The 23,830-nt window shown below is 33.6% G+C and overlaps 1 protein-coding gene across 5 annotated transcripts in view; it reads right to left on the bottom strand.

Moving 5' to 3' along the window:
• Positions 1-10,642: 10,642 nt before the first annotated feature.
• Positions 10,643-23,830, bottom strand: part of LOC145266421 (polyglutamylase complex subunit TTLL1-like) — a 66,964-nt gene continuing 53,776 nt past the window's right edge. For 3 of the 5 annotated variants that reach the window (XM_080122086.1, XM_080122087.1, XM_080122088.1), the window contains exons 14-15: positions 20,626-20,679; positions 10,643-14,151 (exon numbers count right to left, since the gene is read on the bottom strand). In XM_080122086.1, the coding sequence (XP_079978212.1) occupies positions 14,028-14,151; positions 20,626-20,679 (178 nt within the window). In that variant the 3' untranslated portion in view covers positions 10,643-14,027. Of the gene's footprint in view, positions 14,152-20,621; positions 20,680-23,830 lie in introns of those variants that run through there. The other 2 variants (XM_080122089.1, XM_080122090.1) reach the window with 2 other exon arrangements.

The following is a 23,830-nucleotide window of genomic DNA, read 5'->3' as shown; positions in this document are numbered from 1 at the left end:
GCCCTAATTTCTTTTTTCAATTAAAGGAGCAAGGAGCAAGGACCAAGGTTTCATTAAAAAAAAAAACACAAAAACAAACAACGTGGGTTTTTTTTAAAAAAAAAAAAGGTTTTAAACTTCGGACTTTACAGGTAAATTTCTAAAAAACACTACTTTTTTTGTTTTTAAATTTGAATATATTATTTATTGATCTTTTATCTTCAATTTGTGATATATAAAACTTTGGTACATAAATTAATTATTTACTTTTTAATAGACATTTGAAAATGGGGGGCGTGAATTTAAAAAAAAACGTTTGTCTAAAATATTATATTCGGTTTATTGGAAAGAGCATAACATTTCACATTGACCCTGAAAATATCGTAAAAATAGAATCAATAGAAAAATTTTGATAGATTTTTAAATTTTAAAAATTGAAAAATACTGAACTCGTAACATTCAATTAATTTCATTACTATTTTTTAAAAAATATTTCTATTACTTTTTATACAACTTTAATAGTTTATTTTGGAAGTATAATCCATAAAGAAAATAAACAACCAACCTTTAAAAGAGAAATTACGAGTTTTTTATATTTTATTTGCAGTTTCGTGTTAGGGGTGTCAAAAATTCTGATACACCTAAATCATTGCTTGAAAATCTATTGCTGGGGCGGGAGCAAGAATTTTCGAGATAAATTAAGATTTCTAAACAATTTAAAGGGGTGACTATTTTTTTATTTATTTTTTACAGAGGAGGCACAACTTATCAAGGCCCGAAGGCTACTCGAGGATGAGGGTTAATGAATGCAAGGTGATAGTGTAGTAATCATTAATTGTGCATATTTAATAAAATTTCTATTATTTAAGGCGACGGCTGAGCAAGAAATTGTTTACATTGGACTTGAAGACAATCGTGTTGAAGTCCGCCAAGAAGCAGACCAGTGTTCGACAGGCGGGCAGTTCTATGGAAGAAACTTTGTTTTTGAAATCTGCGTTTAGGTTTAGGCACAGATAGAGAGTGGGGGAAATTGTTTATATGTGTTGTATCTAATCGAGTGTTTGTTGTGAAAGTTTTGGCAAGTTGATACCATAGATTAGTGGGAAAGTGTGTGTGTGTGTGTGTGTTTCTGTGTTGTTTGTGTGCGTGTGTGCGTGTGTGTGCGTGTGTGCGTGTGTGTGTGTGTTTCTGTGTTGTTTGTGTGCGTGTGTGTGTGTGTGTGTGTGTGTGTGTGTGTGTTTTGACATTTGCAGGATACAAGCCGTGTTGAAATAATAATGTTATTATTTAGAAGCTCATTCTTAACATGGGAGATGGCGTTTTGTAACTATTCTATGTTTCACCTAACAATTTAAAAAAAAAAAAACGATACAATACAAATTGAATTTAACTTGAAAATCTTATCGAAAAATCAAGCACGGCCCGTGTTTTACATAAGTACCTTCTTTATTCTTGGCGGGGGGGGGCAAATAATTTTGTGGTTAAATAACAGTTTGTACATAAATTAAGATTTATAAATAATTCATTAGTGGAAAAATGTTTCAATAAATATCGTTATTGTCTCCTCTTGTTCCGAACAGAACTTTTTTACAAATAAGTAAATTGATATGTCGTATATAACGCTTAATAATTGCTCAACAACCCGCCTGTTCTAGTTGGTGTCAGTTTATGAATATGAGCTATCTGCTCATATGTAAATTATACTTAATTTGCATATCACTACATCTCCCTATAACGGGGGGGAGGGGCTTTATGCTGAGAATACTTCTTGTACTTCTTCTGGATCCACCACGTCTTTCCCTATAATCGCAGTGTTCCTCCTGCATATTTTGATCTTCCTCTTCTGCCTTGTTCCATTCTACTTCTTCCTCTTCTACTTCGTCTCTCTCTTCCTCTTTGGATTCAGCATTAAATAACCCGAAAAGGGTTGATATGCCGTAAAACAAAACAACCAACCAACCTCCGCGGTCTCATTTTGCATAAACTCTTCTGTTACGTCAATAATGAGCAGCTCTGAAGGCATTTCCTCATCCGATTGTTCTACTTGGGATCTTATTTGGTCAGCATGAGCTAGAACACTGTTCCCATTTTTTTTTTTAATTTAATATTGCAGTATTATGTCCTTTCTGCATAATAAATTCTGCTGTCTCGGCTTCCGTATTCCTATTTCTTTTGTACCACATCTTTTGATTTGTGGCATATGACATAGTCAAGGAGGATCTTAATCGTCTGACCATTAAGGCAGATGAACTTTCTGGTCTGTCTGCGTGCGAAATTGTTCTATAACGTAGTAATAAAAGGTAGGAATGCATCGATTTTCTCCTTCTGTTGCCAGCATGCCTTTATGCCCTTCTTTGCTGTCTGGACCATCCTTTCTGCTATCCCATTACTTTGAGGGTGGAAGGGAGGGGGCTTGTAAGGGCTGCATCCTATTTTTCTTAGCCATTCATGCAAATCAGCGTCCGCAAATTCTGGTGCATTATCAGTCACCAACGTTCTCGGTATCCCGTTTCTTGAAAATATTACTCTTAATATTTGTTTTACGGTGGTACTTTTTTTATCGTGTGCTCTCACGACTTCAGGCCAATCTGAATATGCGTCTACTAATATTAATAATAGTCCTATCCCATTGACATAGGCATGATCCATGTGTAATCTGATCCATGGTTTTGATTCGGGGCTACGCATGTATTTTCTTTTGCTCAGTGCATTTTGTGCAGCTTTTTACGTAGTCTTTTACATCTCTTGAGTACCCCGGCCACCATGCTTCCAATTTTAATCTTCTTTGCGTAGCTGCTACTCCACAATATACATCATCATGTACACTTTTTATAACCTATCTTCTCTGTGTTTCTGGGTAACTACCAAGTCTCCATTACATATTACCTCGTCTGCTATAGTCAGTTTATATCTTATTTCTTTGAATAGTCTTTCAGCCATTCAACAATTTTCCCAGCGATTCTCTTTTATCCTCAACACTATTCTGTTTTACACTGTGTCATTTGTAGTTTCAGTAGCCATTTTATCTACAGATATTACATCGGTTTCTACAAGGTGCAGGAATTTGTCTTCAAATTCCTCATCGTTTTTGTCCTTATCCTCTCTATAAACCTCAATCTAGATAAGGCATCAACGTGCCGTATCGTATTCCCTTTAACATACTCAATGTCAAAGTCGAACGCCATCAGTCTGATCGCCCCATTCTGGACGTTGTAACTTTCGGTAGTTCTTTTCTTGGGTGGAAAATAAATTCCAGTGGTCTGTAATCACTTTTCACCAATAATTTTCTTTATTAGCACTTTATCTAGAGAGATCTTTTTTTTTTCTTTTTTTTTTTTTGATATTGGGTAACCCAAAAATAATATTTCATTACTGTTCGTTACACTTTTTTGTATTTACTGTCATGCCAGGGTCTCTTAGTCGGTTCAGTATATTTTCAGTTTTTTTTTTCTTTAAATCATCTTCATTTAAATCTCCAACACATATATCGTCTTGATAACAGATTGTATTTTCAACATTTCCTATTACTTTTTCAATAGCTTTTTGAAAAATTGCACTTGCCATTTTTATGCCATACGGCATCCTTTTCCACCTTTAACAGGCCTATAGGTGTGTTTATGGCCATCACTTCTTTAAAATTTAATTAATTTAAAATATGGGTATTTGGTGGTAAGCTAATTTTAGGTCTATCTTCGAAAATACTTTCATTCCGGTAATTTTATGTAAAGCTACTTGTACATTCGGTACGAGTCGGCGCAAACTTTATGGTTCACCCCTGTTTTATAATCTCCACATATTCTCAAGTCACCGTCTTTTTCTTTTAATACAACAATGGATGATGCCCATTTACTTCCTCCTGGAGGGGCAGGTTCTAATACATCTTCTTTTATTAACTTTCGCAACTTTTTGCATCTCGCATTAGCAGCGAATCCACGTATCTACGTATTCTGGATCTTCAAGGACCAGAGAGAGTATCCTACCGCGACGCCATTGATATGTCGTGTCTAATGCTAAGTAATCGTTCAACAACTAACTAGTTGTAGTTTTGACCAAGATCAAAGTGTAGTTTCTGTTCTTCAGATGCTGCAGTGCTGCACTTCCATTTCTTGTTCTCTTTCAGTGGAGGAACAGTCCTTCACAATTGAGACATTTTTTTTTTATTTTTGTACCTTTTCTCGACGTTAAAAAACGACCCTGGTGTCTAACTCTGTCCCGTGAGGAGGCATTGTAAATAGGTACAACTAACTAGTTGTAGTTCTAGTTGGTGTCAGTTTATAAATATGAGCTATCAATACATAAATAAATAAAATGTAAACGTACACCTTTGTTTTTAATTTCCATGTACTAAAAAAAACATTTTTTTTTAAAAAACGTCGAGTGAATTTGTGAATTAAAACCCTCCACTGAATCACCTCCAACCACCCCCACCCACCGCAATGAGATTTGATTTTTTTATCCGTTCTGGTGTTAATACTAATACCTTGAAAATTTGGCGGAAAAAGAAGCAATATTTCAGAATTTAGATTTGAGGGATCAGTTTCATATATAAATGTAACGTAAAATTATCCCCCCATTTCCAGACCATTCTAAATATTATTCTACACCCGATGCCAAGTCTAACCCCAAGTTCGAACTGTACGGGGTGCTCTCCCCCGCCCCAAAAAAACACAGGATTTATCTTTCATAGTAAAAATTTTAAAACGTCAGAATGGTCCTAAAATGAGGGCTTATTTTACATGAAATTTGTATGCGATACTGATACCCCCGCATAAATTTAAAAATCTTTTTTATTGTATTTTTTGTTTTGTTTTGTTTTTTGTTTGTTTGTTTGTTTATTGTTTGTTCGTTTTTTGTTTTTTGTTTGTTATTTGTTTTGTTTTTTTCACAAAGTTTTTCAAAGATGTTCACACGTAATTATTTAAAATAAATAAGATCTCATGGTTTAGGCGGAGACGGAGAGTGTTAATCTACAATAATACCGAAGATAGAATTAAACTTTATTAAACAGCGTGAAAGTGAAGGGTATAATTTTCCCAGGTTACGGGGAGGGGGTGACACTAAAGTATTCCTTTTCGCCCATTTTTGCTAAAAGTTTGTTGTCAGCCTGAAATAATGAATATAAATTTGTTTTGATTTTCTAATTACTGCCAGGTTAAAGGGAGATCACTCAGTTTAACCTAGTTTCAAGGGAAATAATTCATTAACATATTAGTATTAGCGTATTTTACTTCGAAAAGGAAAAAATTATTCTTATAATGTTTATTTCTATATTTGGGTGATTTACGATGTCACCACTTACCCTTGAATAATTACAAACTAAAACCGTTTATTCTACCCGTACATTCTCTGCTTGGCACATTCTTACATTCAGTAAAAGCTTGAGTATAGCTATGTTTAATTCTAGAAGGTGTACACACCCTCAAAGACATTATCTTCTTTTTTGGTAAGGGAATAGTTTATTGCTAATCGCATTCAACACTCCTATCGGGGAATGCTGATAGGGATACTCAGACATTTTTTGTTAGCCAGAGTGCATATGTTTCTTATGTGCTGGCTTTTCGTCCTTGTATCACACCTTCCCCGGTCCTGGATATGGCCTTAAACTATATCCGATGGTGAGGCCCCAGCTTGCAGGTTTGGGGAGTGTGGAGCCACCCATTAATTGCCATTGCTCCCAAGTCCACTCTGATCCGAAGTGGTAGAACCTGTTAGGGTCCCAACTATGGGTTAAATAGAAACTGACTTGAAAAAAATATATATATATATTCTATTAAAAAAGTTTTCTTCAAAGTCACTGGATTCGGAATTAAATAACCTAAAAATGGTTGATATGCCATAAAACAAAAACAAACAACCAACCAAAAAACCTTCCCGTGAAAAAAGGTAAATACTACTCTGTACAATCGATGCCAATTTTTAAAAATAAGGAAAATAACAGCTTTTTAAAAAAAATGGTAAAAATAAATAAAACAAATTATTATTTTATACAAAAATGAACTCCAACTTTAAAGAGCTAGATCTCAGTTCCGCATCCGCATATAAGTTGAATGAAAATTTAATAAAAATGATCACCCATTTTCCGACTATATAGCGTTTTCAAGGACACGTAACTAAATTTAAAAAAAGAAAGAAAGGTGTGTGCCTTTATAATTACCACAGGTCGACCATGTTCATTTCCACCAATATAACGAAATCAAAGTTATGTCTGTCCAGTCCTGAAGCAGAGTGGCATACATTCATATGTTAAATATTAAGAAGTAGAATTATTCAGCGTTCTTGTTACCCCCAAAATGAAGAACTTCAACAGGAATGCCAACAAGGCCAAATGCTTTCCTATAATTAATTGCCTTGATTATATTATGTATCTCAACACACACACACACACACACACACACACACACACATAAATATGAAAGGGTATAAGAAGGCTATAGCAATGCAGAAAACCGGTAGTAGTGTTGTATCATTACAAAAACAAATAAGACTTCTTTTGTTTGCCCATTTTTGCTCATACATTACGCCAATAAAACGGCTGGTTCCTTGCATTGTTATAGCCTTCTTTTGTATCTATTTACCAGCGATGCTTCAAGCAAACTACCTTTATATATATATATATATATATATATATATATATATATATATATATATATATATATATATATATAGTGCAAAACTTTGTTGAAATTCAAAGACTTACATTTTTTATTTTTTGTAACTTTTGTTTATTTAATTTTGGATGTCTTCATTACAGTTAATGGGATGGCAATTTTATGATTTTATGTGTTCATAAAAATTTCCTGTTCTCACCAACTCATCAGATGTTTCTATTCGATTTTACCAACAAAAAGTTGATTTTGTACATGATAAACCTGGTATATATATATAAAAGAATAACAGTATAGCTACAATCCAAGGTCCAAATATTTATTTTTCATGCAAAACATCTCCTTCAGCATGTTAAAATTTCGGTATTTTTTTTTTCTACTGATCTGTTTCGTTATGCAGAACTATTTGATTATTATTATGTCAATACCGACTCTTTTCTTGCATATATTCCTCAGAAAAAAAATTTAAAAATTCTTTGCCTAGAAAGAAAAAATGCACGACAATATAATGTCAGAAACAAGAAAATAAGAAAGTAAATTCATAAAAACTCAACATCATGTGTTAGTTCCGGCAGCCATCTTCATTCATATTATATATATATATATATATATATATATATAGTCATCCACATACAGTACTGTTTTGCTCTGTTGCTGTGTGGGAAATGAATTAACGATGTTTTGACATCGTCCAAATGCCTCCGCTCAATTTGTTTACACAAAGAGCGTCATTTAATACGCTAATGGCAGTTTGTATATCACTTCCCAATATGCTCAACCCAAGATAGGGAGCATTATAGTCATCCACATACAGTATTGTTTCGATGTTTCACAGCTCATCAGTGCGGCTAGACAGGCAACTACCTCAAGCCAGGATAAAACTCGATTGCCCCAAATGACAGTCAAGGCTTCTCACCATATGTGTGTGTGTGTGTGTGTGTGTGTTAGAATTTAGGTACTGCTTCTCTAGAAAAATGATTTTTGAATACGTTCATTTTTCAATATGGCAAAAACAACTAAAATGCTAACATTTATGTGCAATATATCTTCCGGACCGTATGTCAAACTGCAGCCACTGAGGTCCTATCAAGTTGACAATAAATCTTCTTGCAGTTTTTCACTTTTAAATTCTGAAGAAAATATCTCGGCTCAAGCACAAATTTCTTGATCTAAATAAGCACCATTAGAATCAATACATTTTTACAAACACAAAACAAGTGTAACATAAAAATCTTGCATTCTGGTGGCGATGAAGTCACCAAAGGTGTTTTTGATATTGCTTCGGTTTTTGAAGCATTTCTCACACAGAAAGTTGTCAAGATGCTTGAAAAAGTGATAGTCAGTAGGTAAGAGGTTGTGAGAGCATGGCGGATGAGGCAGAGTTTCATAACCCAATTCGTTCAACTTCTGCAGAGTCGGTTTAGCAGCGTGCAGTCGGACATTGTCGCAGAGGAGTATTGGGCCTTTTCTATGGACTAATGCTGGATGTTGTTGTCAAAGTTTCTGATGCATTTAATCCATTTGTTAAGAGTATTTCTCTAAAGTAATGATTTCGCTTGCATTAAAAAAAAACTGTAATGGATGAGACCACTAAACAGTCAGCATCACTTTTTTTGTGCAATTCTGGCTTTGGGGAGTGTTGTGGAGTTTTGTCAGTATCTAACCACTGAGTTGAGCATCATCAGTTGTCATAAAGAATCAACTTTCCATCACAAATCACATCCCAGTCGAGAAATAGGTCATTCTTGTTATGTAAAAGAAGGGAAGATGACACTTTATAACAATGTTTCTTTGGTTGTCATTCAATTTATGAGGTATCCATTTATCAAGTTTTTGGTTTTTCCAATCTCTCTAAAGTGATTGGAAATCGTTGTAAACGTTATGTCTAATTCAGAAACAAGTTCTCAAACAGTTGTGTATGGATTGGCTTTGACTAAGGCTCTTAATTGAATGTTGTCAACATCTGATAGCCGACCACTATGGTCATCACTTTCAAGACTCTCATTGTTGCCACAAAATTTCTTAAACTACCATTATGCTGTGTACTCAGTAGTGGTTACTGGGCAAAATACATTGTTGATATCACGAGCTGTTTCAGTAGCTTTTCAGCCTAGCTTGAATTAAAAGAAGAAAATTGTATAAATCGTTTTTTTTTTTCGCCTTGTATTCAACGTTTTGAAAAGTAGACAAAATTGTTTTAAAACAATTGTAATTTAAATGATTAAATAGAGCGAAAAACTCTCTAAAATGATATGTAAAATAAAAGTATTATGACGAAAACTTATTTGAAAATACATCATTTGAAATCAAAATTTAAAATTCCGCTGTAACTTTCTTCTCAACCTAATATAGTTTTGAATCTCAGTTTTATATATATATATATATATATATATATATATATATATATATATATATATAGTAATTTATAAAATATATATGGCGATTAAACTACACTGAATATTCGGCGTTTCATCCACTCTAGGACTACTCAGGCTTATGCGCATAAGCCTGAGGAGTCCTAGGGTGGATGAAACGCCAAATATTCAGTGTAGCTTAATCGCCATATATATTTTATAAATTACTAACTAGCTCTACCTACGTATTGAGCACTTTTGAAGTAAATATTTAAAGTTTACGCATAAATCTATACTTTCGTATATTAATTTTATGTGAGCAAATTAAGTAGTTATATATATATATTTTTTTTTTTTTAATTTCATTTAGAAAGACATCATTTTTCAGATCAGAAATTTATTGTTCGAATAAAGAATACAGTTCAGATTTTTTTCCTTAACCCATGGATTTTCAATGTAGGCTCATCTCCTCAAAGGAAAAGTATTAGCAAATATTAGATCTAATTCGAAATAATATTGTTATTTAGCACATACAAAGAAAATATATTTAAAAATTAATTACATCTTTTTAGGGAGCATAGATAAAGAAAATAGATGGAATAAGAGTAGACACAATGAAAGGATATGAATTTATGGTATCTTGGGTGTCGTGGTAATCCTTACACGATGCATATTTTATGTTATTCAAAGTAAATTAACGTTTCTATAATAGAACCCTTGACGTTAATCTCGCGTTGCTAACGCACGCTTCCAGCATTTCAAAATACAACCTCCGAGATACAACACGCAGACTTTACAGAGTTTTCTTTCTCCAATTTTACAATGTGGCAAGAAAGAAGAAGAGAAAAAAAAAAAGAAAACAACATAATGAGGATGGAGTTTGGCTCCGAAATATATTTATGTTATAAATTTCAAACAAGTAAAATATTTGTTTATTTTCATAATATTGCGTTGTAATTCGGCTTTCAAGCACACTTGATGCATATTTTATTTTACTACATTATTTGTTTTACATAGGCGAAGCGGTGTTCTTTTTAGAACTGAGGCCTTGAAAATAATTTTGATTGAATTATCTCCCTTTCACTGTTCAGAAATAATGGATTCATCTGTATTCACTACAACCTTAACACATTTATCTGTTGTGCTACGTGTCTATGTTCAAAATTACATATAAATACTCGAGGTTAACATTATGGAAATCAGTAAGCGATGTTTTTAAAATAAACATTGGATTTTGTTAGATAGGAATATGTAAAACAAAAAATAACAGATTTTGATAAAATGATCAGCTAATCAGAAACAATGGCAGAGCACATATTAACACTGAGTAGCAGTGCTTTGCTATCCCTTCCCTATGAGGTGAAGGGGATTAAGGAGCTCATTGCATATAAAGAAACAAGTGCACAGTGAATGAGGCACAGAAAAATGACTAAATTCAGCATTTGCTTCCCCCCCCCCATTTAGCCTCAAAAGTTCCCAGGTTAAATTCTGGTAAAAATGAACAGACAGCGCTGTTTTAAGCCTTAACATATGTAAATTTGAGTTCTGCACCATGCAAAAAAACAAATAACTAATTCCATCGTTTGACCCCCATCCCCACCCCATTTAACCCCAAAGGCCTTAAGATATTTAAATTTGAATTCATCACCATGCAAAACTGCTAAATAGACATACACAGAAATATTTTGGACAAATATGGTAAAATAGTCTCAAAAATGGAGTGTTTTTATTAGCCAAAAAAGAACCCCTGGAGCATACCCAAGAGTATAGACAAACAAAATTAAATAGAAATTAGTTAGTTACAACTTTTCAGAAAGTTTTATAAAAATCCAAGGCGTCAATTTTTTTTTAATAAGCACAAAAGTGTCAATTTTAGCCATTTTAATCGAAAGGCACCCCTAGGTGGGGGGGGGGGTCGGAGTTTTCCCGGAAAATCCGTTCGGATACATATCATGTATCATGTTTGTGCAAAATTTCAAAAAATTCAAAGGCGTAATTATTGAGAAAAGTGCGGACAGACAAACGGACAAACGGACAAACGGACAAAGGTGAATTTACAGATCCACCCTCCTTTTGTCGGCGAACCAAAACTGAGTGTAAAAGTAAAATAATGTCAACACTTATCAGCAATAAAAGTAACCAATGATTTCTGTCTTGTGTCTTCATTTGTGAACAAATCTACAAGAGAAAACATTTCTCAAAACGCTAGATGAACCTATCGACCGAAGATACCAAGTGCAGATTTTTCAACTTTATGTAATGTCGTATCTTGACAAGTTAAAAGTCAACCAATCTGTCCCCAACAAAGATAATGGTTACATTACACATAACCATGAGAAGCAACATCATGCATAACCATTTAAAAACATTAGATTTTCATATGTGCTGCCCATAATGTGAAACCCTTATCTTAATTATCTTATTTGAAATGCTATCTCCGATGTGAAAACATCTTTTTCTTTTGGCTTTTGCATAATTGCATTCTCTGGTAATGCTCCCAGCCCCGAATATATGTTATCATTTTTATCATTTTTCTATAATTTTCAAGTTAAGAAAGTAGATTACCCGTTCTATCAAAAGATGGAGAGAGATGTTATATTTTTAAGAGGGGGGGGGCGGAGGTATGAAGCTCATTGTGTATAAGGAAAAGAGTATGAGAGCAAGACAATGCCAAAACTCATCAGCAATAAATGTCAGCAACGTTTTGTTTTGTGTCTTCATTTGTAAACAAATCTACAAGAGAAAATATTTCCAAAAATGTTAGGCGAATCCACCGACTGAAGATACCAAGGGCAGATTTTGCAATTTTATGAAATGTCGTATCTTGAAAATCAAAACATAGGAAGAAGCGATAAGGATGCCTTTGAGACAGGGTTTTACAGAGACAGGGCTTTGAAAACAGTCGTATTTGCGAGTGATTTTTCAAAGTGGCGACTAGAAATAATGAAATGCTTATCTTTTGGAGATTGTATTTCTTTCACCGACAATCTTTCAAAGTTCATTTAGTGATGAGTGAAAAAAATCTTTTTAACCTTTATTTGTTTTTTTAATAAAACGAGCAAAGTCAAATTATTTAAACAATAAAAGTTTAATAGAATAAACAAAAGCTGTTTAAAAACACCGGAAGAAATTCAAATATTTATATTTTTTGCTTAGGTTAAAGGTCAAATAAACGTGCAAACGCATACAATTTGTCTTTTACTGTAAACTAGGATTCTGTATTATATCTAAGCTGAAATCCCATGTTGCTTTGTCACATGTTATGTGTCTGAGTATACGTTCTATTTGAGCATGTGTATCTACAAGTTATAAGAAATGCTTCTGTGAATCTGCAGATTCATCATAAATCGCATGTGTGTACATGTATTTTTATTACGTATATATGTTAGCGACATCTAAAATTATCCAATGTGGAAATTTGTGAGGGCTTAAGCGACTTAAAATCTAATAATATTAACAACACATAAAACTCTTTAAAAACACTCTCAGCTGAGTAGCCATGAACTTGGGAAGAACATCGTTTGTTTTGTAGATTTCTCTTCTGAATACACTTATCTGAAATTTATTTTCAATAATTTAAAGTATTGTCGAAGTAGCGAGATGTGAAGGATGTATGCCTACTACAGAAACAAAAAAAAATAATAAGGTTAGGCTGAGTTATTGTTTATATCAATTATATAATGTATATTTTATATGTATTGAAACTTTATATATATATATATATATATAGGGTGTCCCAATAAAATGTATACACTCTTTAAATGACCATAAAACAAACATTTATCCTAAGAAAGAAAAGTTTAATACATCAAAATACTCAGAACAAATATAGAAACCAGCTAATCATCGAAAGTGTTCAAATTATTGGCTATTGTTATCCATGAACAGCTGACAACGCTCACTGATTGAATTGAAAACGTTCCTAATCAGTTCAAATGGTATGTTGACACATCTTCTTTCAATGGTTGCTTTCAACTCATTGATTGTAGCTCGTTTTGTGATGTGAATCCTGTGTTTAACATGCGCCTCCATCCCCTGCCCCCAAAAAAGAGAAAAATCCAGGAGGGGTGGGGAATCTGGTGAGCGTGGACAGTACTCAATACTCTTCATCCTAACTATCTGTTTGGCAGGTGACTATCAAGATATGCTCTTACAATCTTGATGATAGTGGGGAAGTGCTCCATCTTGCTGAAAATGCCATTCTTTATTCCTAAATATCTCTTGGGAACGTAGTATAGCGTATTCATGTAGCAAGTTGAAATAATTTAAAGAGAGTATGCATTTCATTGGGACACGATATATATATATATATATATATATATATATAAAGTGAAATTTTCTGTGTGTGTGTGTGTGTGTGTGTGCATTTCCCTACCAAACTACTCTATCAATTGTATATATGAGAGACTGAGAGCTAAATGAAGATCTGGTCAGAGATTAATTTGAAAGTCAGTTTCTAAAAGATATCCAAAACATAGCAGTAATACGAACATTAGACTTTATATGATAGCAGGTGATGAGGACGTCCTGTGCTTTGCTTCTGCTACTGAGATTGTATATGAATAAATGAGCGGATATGTAAGACAATATCGACATTCATGATCAATAAGATTAAGCAACATAAAATCCTTTGTTTGGAGTCTTCATTCATTACCAAATCTACAGCAGAATGTACTTTAACAAGAGCTGATTTTCAGTTTTATGCAATGTGGAATTTTAAAGGGATGATAATGATTATATTACACATAAGCATTAGAAGGAACATCACACATAACCATTTGAGGATGATTAGGTTTTCATTTGTGTTGTCCATTATGTGAAACCACTATCTTCATTATCTTTGCTCATTTGAAATGCTATCTCTAATGCGATAGTTGTTGTGACCCAATGAGTTACAGGTACATCTAGTATAATTATACTTTCACTAAAGGAAAGCAAATCTTTTCACTTTTAATGATGATGACGATGATGATGATGATGATGATGATGATGATGATGATGATGATGATGCATCTGAAGGCATGTATCTTGCGGTTCTACAACGCAATCTTTCTGCTTTGTGATGTTGGAGGTTGTTAGTTCATGCTGCTCATCTCCATGTTGTGAATATTGACCGCTTTTGGCTGACCGACCTTGTACTTGAACCGCTGTTACCACAACGACCTTTGTTTTCTGGGTGAATGACCTCAGCAGATGCCAGATCTTCATCAAGTCTACAACAGGCATAGAAAAAATATGTTCGATAGATTTATATAAATACACACAAAATGAGAAAAGTACATAGAAATGGAAACAAGGAAAATAAAAATAATTTCGAAGGAAAATAAAACTTAAAAATTATCAGAGTCTAGTACACTCCAAACTTGTTAAGCATTTTAAAATGTTACTATATATATATATATATATATATATATATATATATATATATATATATATATATATATATATATATATATATATATATATATTTAAATAAGGGAGTAGTCACCAACAATGTGTATTTTTTAACATTATTTTATTATTCCGTGTCTTGGTTTTTCATTGAGAATTATGTTTGGATCATTGTAATAATGTTTTTAAGTCATTGAAATCGTTTACGCGCGTTTCAGACGGTCTGTGATGCGTCCTCGTCAGAAATTATTTTCAAATGTGTTGGAGATGTAAAAATCGCGATTTTCGTAGTTAATTTGAAGTTTTTCCAAGAGGTAGAGGCTTGTAAGTGTTTATTATTCATTGGTATGCTGAATTTTTATTGCTCTTTTATTGGACTTACCCAGGGAGACGGTCGCTATCTCTTTCTGCTAATGTTTTTTTCTTTTCCTTTAGGGTGGGGTAGGGTGTGTGTGTACCACTAAAAACCTTTTTTATATATATATATATATATATATATATATATATATATATATATATATATATATATAAAGGTTTTTAGTGGTACAAAATTTTATTAAAGTTTTAAAAAGAATAAGTGGAGTCATAATTAGAATTTTGAGGAAGATCAATGTGAGGAGAAAAAATAGACACAAAAAATAATCAAAAGACTTTTCGACTAAAATAAATAAAAAAAAAGAAGAAGAACCTCGAGGTACCTTTCGTCCGCCACTTGTCAAGAGATTACATCGGCAGCGATTAAAATAAAACAATTTACACATAATTGAAAATGGAGGCGAAGGGAGGAGTTAAACCAAAAAAAATTATAAAACTACACGGGTTGAATTAAATGAATGAATAACCCGTGATATATCGTCCATATTTCAGAACCTAGGACAAAATAAAAACAAAAAAAGTTTACTTGACTGCAAATAAGTGCAGAAACAAGAAATAATGACGCAATGTAGACATTTTTTTTTCTTTTTTGGTAAATCAGAGCTCTTTAAATAGGTCTAATTTATGCGACAGCTCCTTTTGCCTACAGAGCGATGGTTTGCACATTAGTACAGTTACGGCCTACAAAATATTGAGATGTTGTTTGGAACGGGCCTTGTGTACAATGCGAAAACAGCCATCCGAATACACTTCACCATATATATTATTCTTAAAATATAATTATCGACTGACACGTGTTTCGTCATCTACGACTCATCACAGTGACTAAATCTAGCGAGATTGTTCAAATTGATCAAAGGGAAAATTATTCCCAACTCGCATTTAGGTAAAGATTCACTTTCGTATAAATAATTGAATTCATTCAAAGAGTACCGCTGACAATAACAAATAAATACATACATACATACATATATATATATATATATATATATATATATATATATATATACTAGCAAAAGTACCCGTCGTTGACTGGGTTCAAAAACAGCCTACAGAAAATGGACTCTGATTTATGAAAGTATGATAGGTTATGAAAAGGAAGGTTTGTAAAGAGATAGCTTCGAATTTGGGGGTATCAAAACCAAAGCAAAATATGATGAAAGTAAAAATAAAATAGATAAACCTCATAATTTATTATACCATACCTGTTCACACTGAAACACTTATCAAAATATTCTGTGGATCTATATTAAAAAACCTTGTTAAACTTTGTGACATATTTCCATTCTATGGAGGTCAGGCGCGAACGAACACTCCATAATTTTATTATACCAAAATTCTTCAAACTGAAACATAATTATCAAAGTATACTTATGCAGATTGATATGAAAAGTCTTTATTAAAGTTTGTGCCTATTTCCATTTTATGGAGGCCAGGCGCAAACGCAGACCCCACAATTTAATTATACCATCCCTATTTAAGTTGAAACATACTTATCAAAGTATTCTTATGTACATCTATATCAAAAACACTTGTAAATGTTTTTTTTTAATTTTTTTTATTTTTTATTTCCATACTTTGTGGACCAGGCGCGTACACAGACCCCACAATTTTAATGAATTATCATTATGCCAGATCAAACATACCCATTCCTCTGTCTCGATACATCTTCTATTATTATATGTGATCAGTTTTCTATAATAGTCAACCATATAGGAGCCTATTCGTGACCAGAAACACACACAGACGTTCAGCTTTATATTATAGATATGTATGTGTGTGTGTGTGTGTGTGTGTGTGTGTGAGGACAACTTTCAACCTATATACTCAACGAATTTTTGGTCTACATACTTCAATTTGGTATATAGGGTATTCAAACATGAGGAAAACTTTTTAATCATTTTTTATCTGGAAAAAAGAGCTGCTAAGGGATCAAAATTGAAAAATTGGTACTTGGAGGGGGGATCATTAAATTTTTATCTGTTTGTCAACTGTTTCATGACTGCGCATGCACGAATCGTTCACATGACAGCTTCCTTATGTATTATGAATAAATAGGTTTGAAAACACTTTTTAACAAACGTGTCAAGCTGGTCTAATGGCTATCGTACTTGACTCATTGTCTTTAGGTTTCGGTTTCGATCTCAGCTCGAGCATTTTTTTTTTTTTTTTACTTTCCAGAAGTGAACTGTTTAGAAAAAACATAATCCAAGGCATCAATTTTTTTTAAATAAGCACAAAAGTGTCAATTTTAGCTTTTTTAACCCGAAAGGCACCCGGGAGGAGGGGGGCAATCGGAGTTTTCCCGGAAAATACGTTCGGATACATATCATGTTTCATGTTTGTGCAAAATTTCAAAAAATTCCAAGGCGTAGTTATTGAGAAAAGTGCAGACAGACGAACGGACAAACGGACAAACGGACAAACGGACAAAGGTGAATTTACAGATCCACCCTCCTTTTGTCGGCGAACCAAAACTGAGTGTAAAAGTAAAATAATGTCAACACTTATCAGCAATAAAAGTAACCAATGATTTCTGTCTTGTGTCTTCATTTGTGAACAAATCTACAAGAGAAAACATTTCTCAAAACGCTAGATGAACCTATCGACCGAAGATACCAAGTGCAGATTTTTCAACTTTATGTAATGTTGTATCTTGACAAGTTAAAAGCCAATCTCTGTCCCCAACAAAGATAATGGTTACATTACACATAACCATGAGAAGCAACATCATGCATAACCATTTAAAAACATTAGATTTTCATATGTGCTGCCCATAATGTGAAACCCTTATCTTAATTATCTTATTTGAAATGCTATCTCCGATGTGAAAACATCTTTTTCTTTTGGCTTTTGCATAATTGCATTCTCTGGTAATGCTCCCAGCCCCGAACCATATGTTATCATTTTTATCATTTTTCTATAATTTTCAAGTAGATTACCCGTTCTATCAAAAGATGGAGAGAGATTTTTTTTTATTTTTAAGAGTGTAGGCCAGGGTATGAAGCTCATTGTGTATAAGGAAAAGAGTATGCCAAAACTCATCAGCAATAAAAGTCAGCAACGTTTTCTGTTTTGTGTCTTCATTTGTAAACAAATCTACAAGAGAAAATATTTCCAAAAATGTTAGGCGAATCCACCGACTGAAGATACCAAGGGCAGATCTTCCAATTTTATGAAATGTCGTATCTTGACAATCAAAACTGTCTCATGACTGCGCATGCACGAATCATTCACATGACAGCTTCCTTATGTATTATGAATAAATAGGTTTGAAAACACTTTTTAACTAACGTGTCAAGCTGGCCTAATGGTTATCGTACTAGAAAAAAACATAATACTTTCATGCACATGTCTCAGTTTCTTTCCGTTTTTTTTTTTTTTTTTTTTTTTTTACTTAATATTGTGTAAAGGAATTTAATGTTACATTTAATCACACATAATGTCGGATACATCTGTTAATATATATATATATATATATATATATATATATATATATATATATATATAGAGAGAGAGAGAGAGAGAGAGAGAGAGAGAGAGAGAGAGAGAGAGAGATGAACACGATGAAAGAGAGAGCTATGAATAAATTCCGATAGTTACATATAACATTACTCAATAAGTCTCGGGCTTGGCATATAATTGATAGCACTAATTAAAAATGTCAATTTTTCTAAAGTACTGACCTTCAAATGAGCCCAATCGGATTAGCAGTTGACAAATTTCAGTTATTTAAGTGAAGCCTATGTTATAAATATTTCAAACAATGGAAAAATCCGAATTATATGTGTTTATAAAACAATGCTTATGCAATAGGTTGGAACCCTGTGATGGCTGGCGAGTAGGCTAGCTAGATTAAATATGCACTTTGCATGGCTGGGTCTAAGATGTTAGAATTGCAAATATTTGATGAGAACAGAATTTATACACAAATAATAATCAGACTGGATTAAAAGAATAAAAACTATAACAGAAAACAATAACAAACAAATGTCAAAGATGACGCAATTGTAGTTCTGGGAGAAGTCAAACGTTTGTAGAACAAAGGAAGCAGTTTATGATAAGTAATGAAAATCAAAGTTAAGATTAGCCTTAGCATACATCCCAACATACAATCCCACCAGGCACTGGTATATATGCAAAGTTGAGTCGGCCCAGTAGTTAATGGCTGTCCATTTGGGATAACCAGTGATATTTATAAAAGTCATCAGCGAGAACATAACTGTCACAAGCAGAAAACAAATCTAGAAGAAAAATCCAGTAGGGATTCTGCTTCAGTAAGATGAATCATAGAAGAATTAACTTATTTTGTGCAATAATTAAATAAAACGTTGGTGATAATTTGTTTATTGTGTTACAATATCATAATATCAAACATGACAGTCTGTTGCAGTCATGAACAAAGATTTATTTTCTCATGTGGAAAAATATTCCTGCTAGGTGATTTGGCTATGCACTGACCAGCTTGCGGGGCGCATTGATTTTATTTATCCCTTAAAAAATTACTTCTGTCTCTTTGAGAATCACCCTTGGCCAGTAGAAAGAAGCCTGGAAGCAACAAGAAAAGACATTTCTTCTCTGTCTCTATCCACTAGATATTCAAGGGTTCCATTTGAGTCAGGAAGCAGAGACATCAGACGATTCAGTAATGTGGTCGATCAAATGGGAGTAGAATTGGGTCCTTAAAGACGTACTCAACAGTGCAACTAAATTTAACATGCATCCGAAAATAAAGACACTTAAAATAAGGAATTTGTTGTGTTGCTTCACATGTTCTTCAATTCGGCAACATTTGTTCCAGCGTCTTTAAATCGAGGGCCAACTGTCAGCAAACAAAGGAAGTTGTTTAATGCAAGATATATCTTTTGTCTGTGCGCCAATTTCCCATGTACGTTAAGATTAACATGTTAAAAAATTGTCTTGGTTAATGTCAACGTTTGTGTGAGTTCCATATAGAAACGTTGATTTAATTTAAATAAAATAAAATAAAATACGCATCAAGTATGCTTGAAAGCCAAATCACACCGCAATATTAGGAAAATAAACAAATATTTTACTTGTTTGAAATTTATAACATAAATATATTTCGAAGCTAAACTCCATCCTCAGTATATTGTTTTTTTTTTTTTGTTTTCTTCTTTCTTGCCATGTTGTAAAGTTGGAGGGAGAAAAAGCTGTTTGTAAAGAGCCGCGTGTTGTATCTCAGCGGTTGTATTTTTACCAACTTCAACAGAAAGATTCCCGAGTTTGACAAAATGAAGACGATTAAAGTTTACATCAACCAAAACGTTGTAAAAATAATACCTCAAGATGAGAACAGTAATTGGAAGAATCCAAATTATACAAGATATGAACAGATGTTAATATATATATATATATATATATATATATATATATATATATATATATATATATATATATATATATATATAATAATAAAATTGCATGCAAAATCCGATCCCGCATTTTGCTAATTCCTACCCTCTGATGAGAAGAAAAGTATTTCTTCGAAACTCTTAAGGACTATCCACTTATCTAGTGTTTCCTTTTCAGATTAAATATGTTTTTAACTCATTTTAAAGTGTTTTTTAACATGTTTTTTTATATATATATATATATATATATATATATATATATATTCATAACTTACTACCTAGCTCTACCTATGTATTGAGCACTGTTGAAGTAAATACTGAAACATTTACGCATAAAATTATATATATATATATATATATATATATATATATACATACATACATACATACATATATATATATAATATATATATATATATATATATATAGAGAGAGAGAGAGAGAGAGAGAGAGATAGCGGGGGGGGAGACAGAGAGAGAGAGAGATGTAAACAGATAAATAGGTTCGTTGTCATACATAGAACTGATTTTCAAAATTGCAACTCACAAAAGATCAAAGTTTCCCATGGCCTCTTTGGTTGGTGTTCTATTCCAGCGGACACTGAAAGAATAAAACCAAAATGAAAACCTCAAGAGGAATTGGTTTGTTGTGAAAATACTTTAGTTTAAGTCAGAAATCAGCGAATTAAAAATGAAGTTAAAGTGGAAAGGGCGAAGAAGAAGAAGAAGAAGAAGAAGAAGAAGAAGAAGAAATTGTTTCTAAAAATGAAGATTACATTTTCGAAAACTGTATAAACTTTATCTTCAGTCAATCATGTAATCATGTGTTTTTACCCATTTCTGTAAAACTTCTAAAGGCCATTTTAATAATAAGGGGAGGGGAGAACTCATTTCTTTTTTAAACTATAAAAGATATTAAGTTTAATTGAAAAAAATAGAGTGAATACTTAGAGATCCACACATTTGGCCTTTGATCAGCTCAGTATATGACAATGACTAAGATGAACGACACTAGAAATTATCCTTCAATTTATAAGTAGATTAGCAGGGTTATCCGGCGTTGTCCGAGGAAAAATGTAACATATTTCTATTAAAACATTTATCTCTATCTTTCTCTCTTTCTCTTCCCATGTTTTCTGCCTACTTCTCCCCACGTTCTCTTTCTCCTCTGCCTAGCCCATTCTTGTCTCTGAACATACACACATACATATACAAAGATAACTCTCTTTTATATCAATTCCTAAAGGAATGAGTCAGCATAAAGAAAGTAACTCTTTGATGAAAAAAAAAATCAGAGTTACCGCCCTTTAGTATTAAAAAAATGGCTGGAAAAAACGAACATCTGATGAAATCTGTGCCAGTTTTTTTTTTTTTTTTTTTTTTTTTTTTTTACAAAGGCATCACCACATTATCAAGGCCCAGAGGCCACTCAAGGATAAGGGTTAAAGAGTGTACAGTAGAAATTGGTCAATATAGTAATCATTAGTAATGAAAATTTTTAGTAAATTTAATAACTTATATGGAACGGCTCATCAAGAACTTATTTACTTTAGACTTGAACACAACCATATTGTAGTCAGCCGGAAAGCAGGAAAACGGAAGACAATTCCACAGGCGTGCAGTTCTAAGAAAGAAGCTTTGTTCATGGAATCTACATTTAGGTTAAGGCACAGATAAAGAGTGGGGGAAATTATTGATAGTGTTTACAGCTAGACGAGTGCTTCTTGTGAAAGTTAGACGAGAGGGGACCATAGATTGAAGCTCAGTTGAACACTTTCCATGAAAATAACGATACATCAGAGACAAACTCGCAACATCTCTTCTGTGAGATAGAGGTTGCAAGGAGGAGAAAAGGACATCTCCTACGAGGCTACGAAGTCTATTTTGAACTCTATCAAGGCAGGATAAGTCCTTTCTAGCAGCTCCTGCCCAGATGTGGCAACAGTATTCCATCCTTGGACGTACCTGGCTCTTATATAGATAGAGAATAGCATCAGCAGTGAGATATCTACTGGATCGATAGAAAGATCCCACCATTTTTCCAGCGGCCTTGGCAACAGATTTGATATACGTGTTCCATTTAAGATCAGGAGTAATGGTCAAGCCCAGAAGCTTGTCAAAACTTGAGGCCTCCTGAAGACGAGAGCCATTCATTTCAATTGATGACAAATGTGGATTAGAATGTTGATGATGTAAAGAGAGAAGCTTGGTTTTAGATGCATTAAAAGTAACCAGCCACTCCTTTCCCCATTGTACTACGTGCTCAAGATCAGAGGAGAGAGAATTGGAGAGAACTTGGTCGTTTACTGTCTTAGATGTGGTACCATAAATGGTAGTGTCGTCAGCATAAATGTCTACAAATGATGTAAGGATATGATTTGGAAGATCATTAATGTAGATCAGGAAAAGAGTTGGGCCCAGGATGGATCCCTGAGGGACACCGGCATTAATACTGTGAGCTTCTGATTTTTGCCCCTCAACTACTACTCTTATGAACCTATCAGAAAGAAATGATTTAATAATTGAGAAGACTTTTCCAGCTATACCATAGCTAGCGATCTTATGAAGTAAACCTTTATGCCATACCCTATCAAAGGCTTTAGATATGTCAAGAGCAATTGCCCTAGAAAGATTGCCACCGTCGAGAGATTTGCTAATCCTATGCGATATAACTGTAAGGACATCTGCTGTAGATCTAGCAGAACGGAAACCATATTGAGTGTCACTAAGAAGGTTATTTTTGTTGAGATGTTTGATTACTTCTGTATTTAACACAGATTCTAGCAACTTACTCATGACGCACAGGAGACTTATTGGCCTGTACTGAGAGGGGGATGAGCGATCACCTGAATTCTTAAATACAGGGCATACTGATGAGATTTTCCAGGGAGATGGGAAACTATTCTCCTTAAGACAATGTTTAAACAGTTTTGTAAGTATGAGCGCTAGTTCAGGTTGAAGTTTTTTGAGTACTATAATTGGAATACCATCAGGGCCAGTTGCTTTACTGGAATCAAGGTTTTTGATTAGCTTGGCAACATCACGTACAGATATACGTATATCACATAGCGTGTTTTCTGATACAGGAGGAAATATTGGGGGTTGGCGGTCTTGGTCGCAAAGGGTAGAATTAGCTGCAAAGTTCTTGACAAAGAGTTTGGCTTTGTCTGATGCTGACGAGATTACCTCAGGTCCATTGATAATAGTTGGGATGGAGCACATGCTTCTGTTCAGGATTCTGTTTGCTATTTGCCAAAACTGGTGGGAACCAAGCCGCTGCTCAGCTACTTTGGACTTAACAGATTGAGCATACAACTCTCTTGTGTTCCTTATTACTTTCTTACAATGGTTGCTGGCAGTCCTGAAAACGGCTTTAGTTTCCATACATCTATTACGTTTGAAGCAGTGGAAAAAGTGATTTCTGTGCGCAATGGCAGCAGCACATTCTGGAGAGAACCATGGCTGGCTGTTAGGTTTTTGATGAAACTTTTTAGAGGGTATGAAATGGTCAATACCTACAATTAACCATTCCGTCAGGTCTAATACTATAGAGGACACATCCTTTTTAAACATGGAATGCAGAGGTAGATCAGATATAAATGTACGGAAGCTATCCCAGTCAGCCTTAGTGTATCGATATACTGTACGATGAAGAGGTACGTCTGGGGACTTATTACATTTCATTTTTATCTTAATTGATACAACAGAGTGGTCGGAAGATCCAAGAGGCGACAGAACAGAAACTGAACATA

Source organism: Euprymna scolopes, chromosome 41, assembly GCF_053919585.1.
Source record: "Euprymna scolopes isolate OS-2025 chromosome 41, ASM5391958v1, whole genome shotgun sequence".
In the NCBI taxonomy this organism is placed as follows: Eukaryota; Metazoa; Mollusca; class Cephalopoda; order Sepiida; family Sepiolidae; genus Euprymna; species Euprymna scolopes.
The sequence above is the reverse complement of the archived record's forward strand: the minus strand, read 5'-3'. Positions and strand labels throughout refer to the sequence as shown.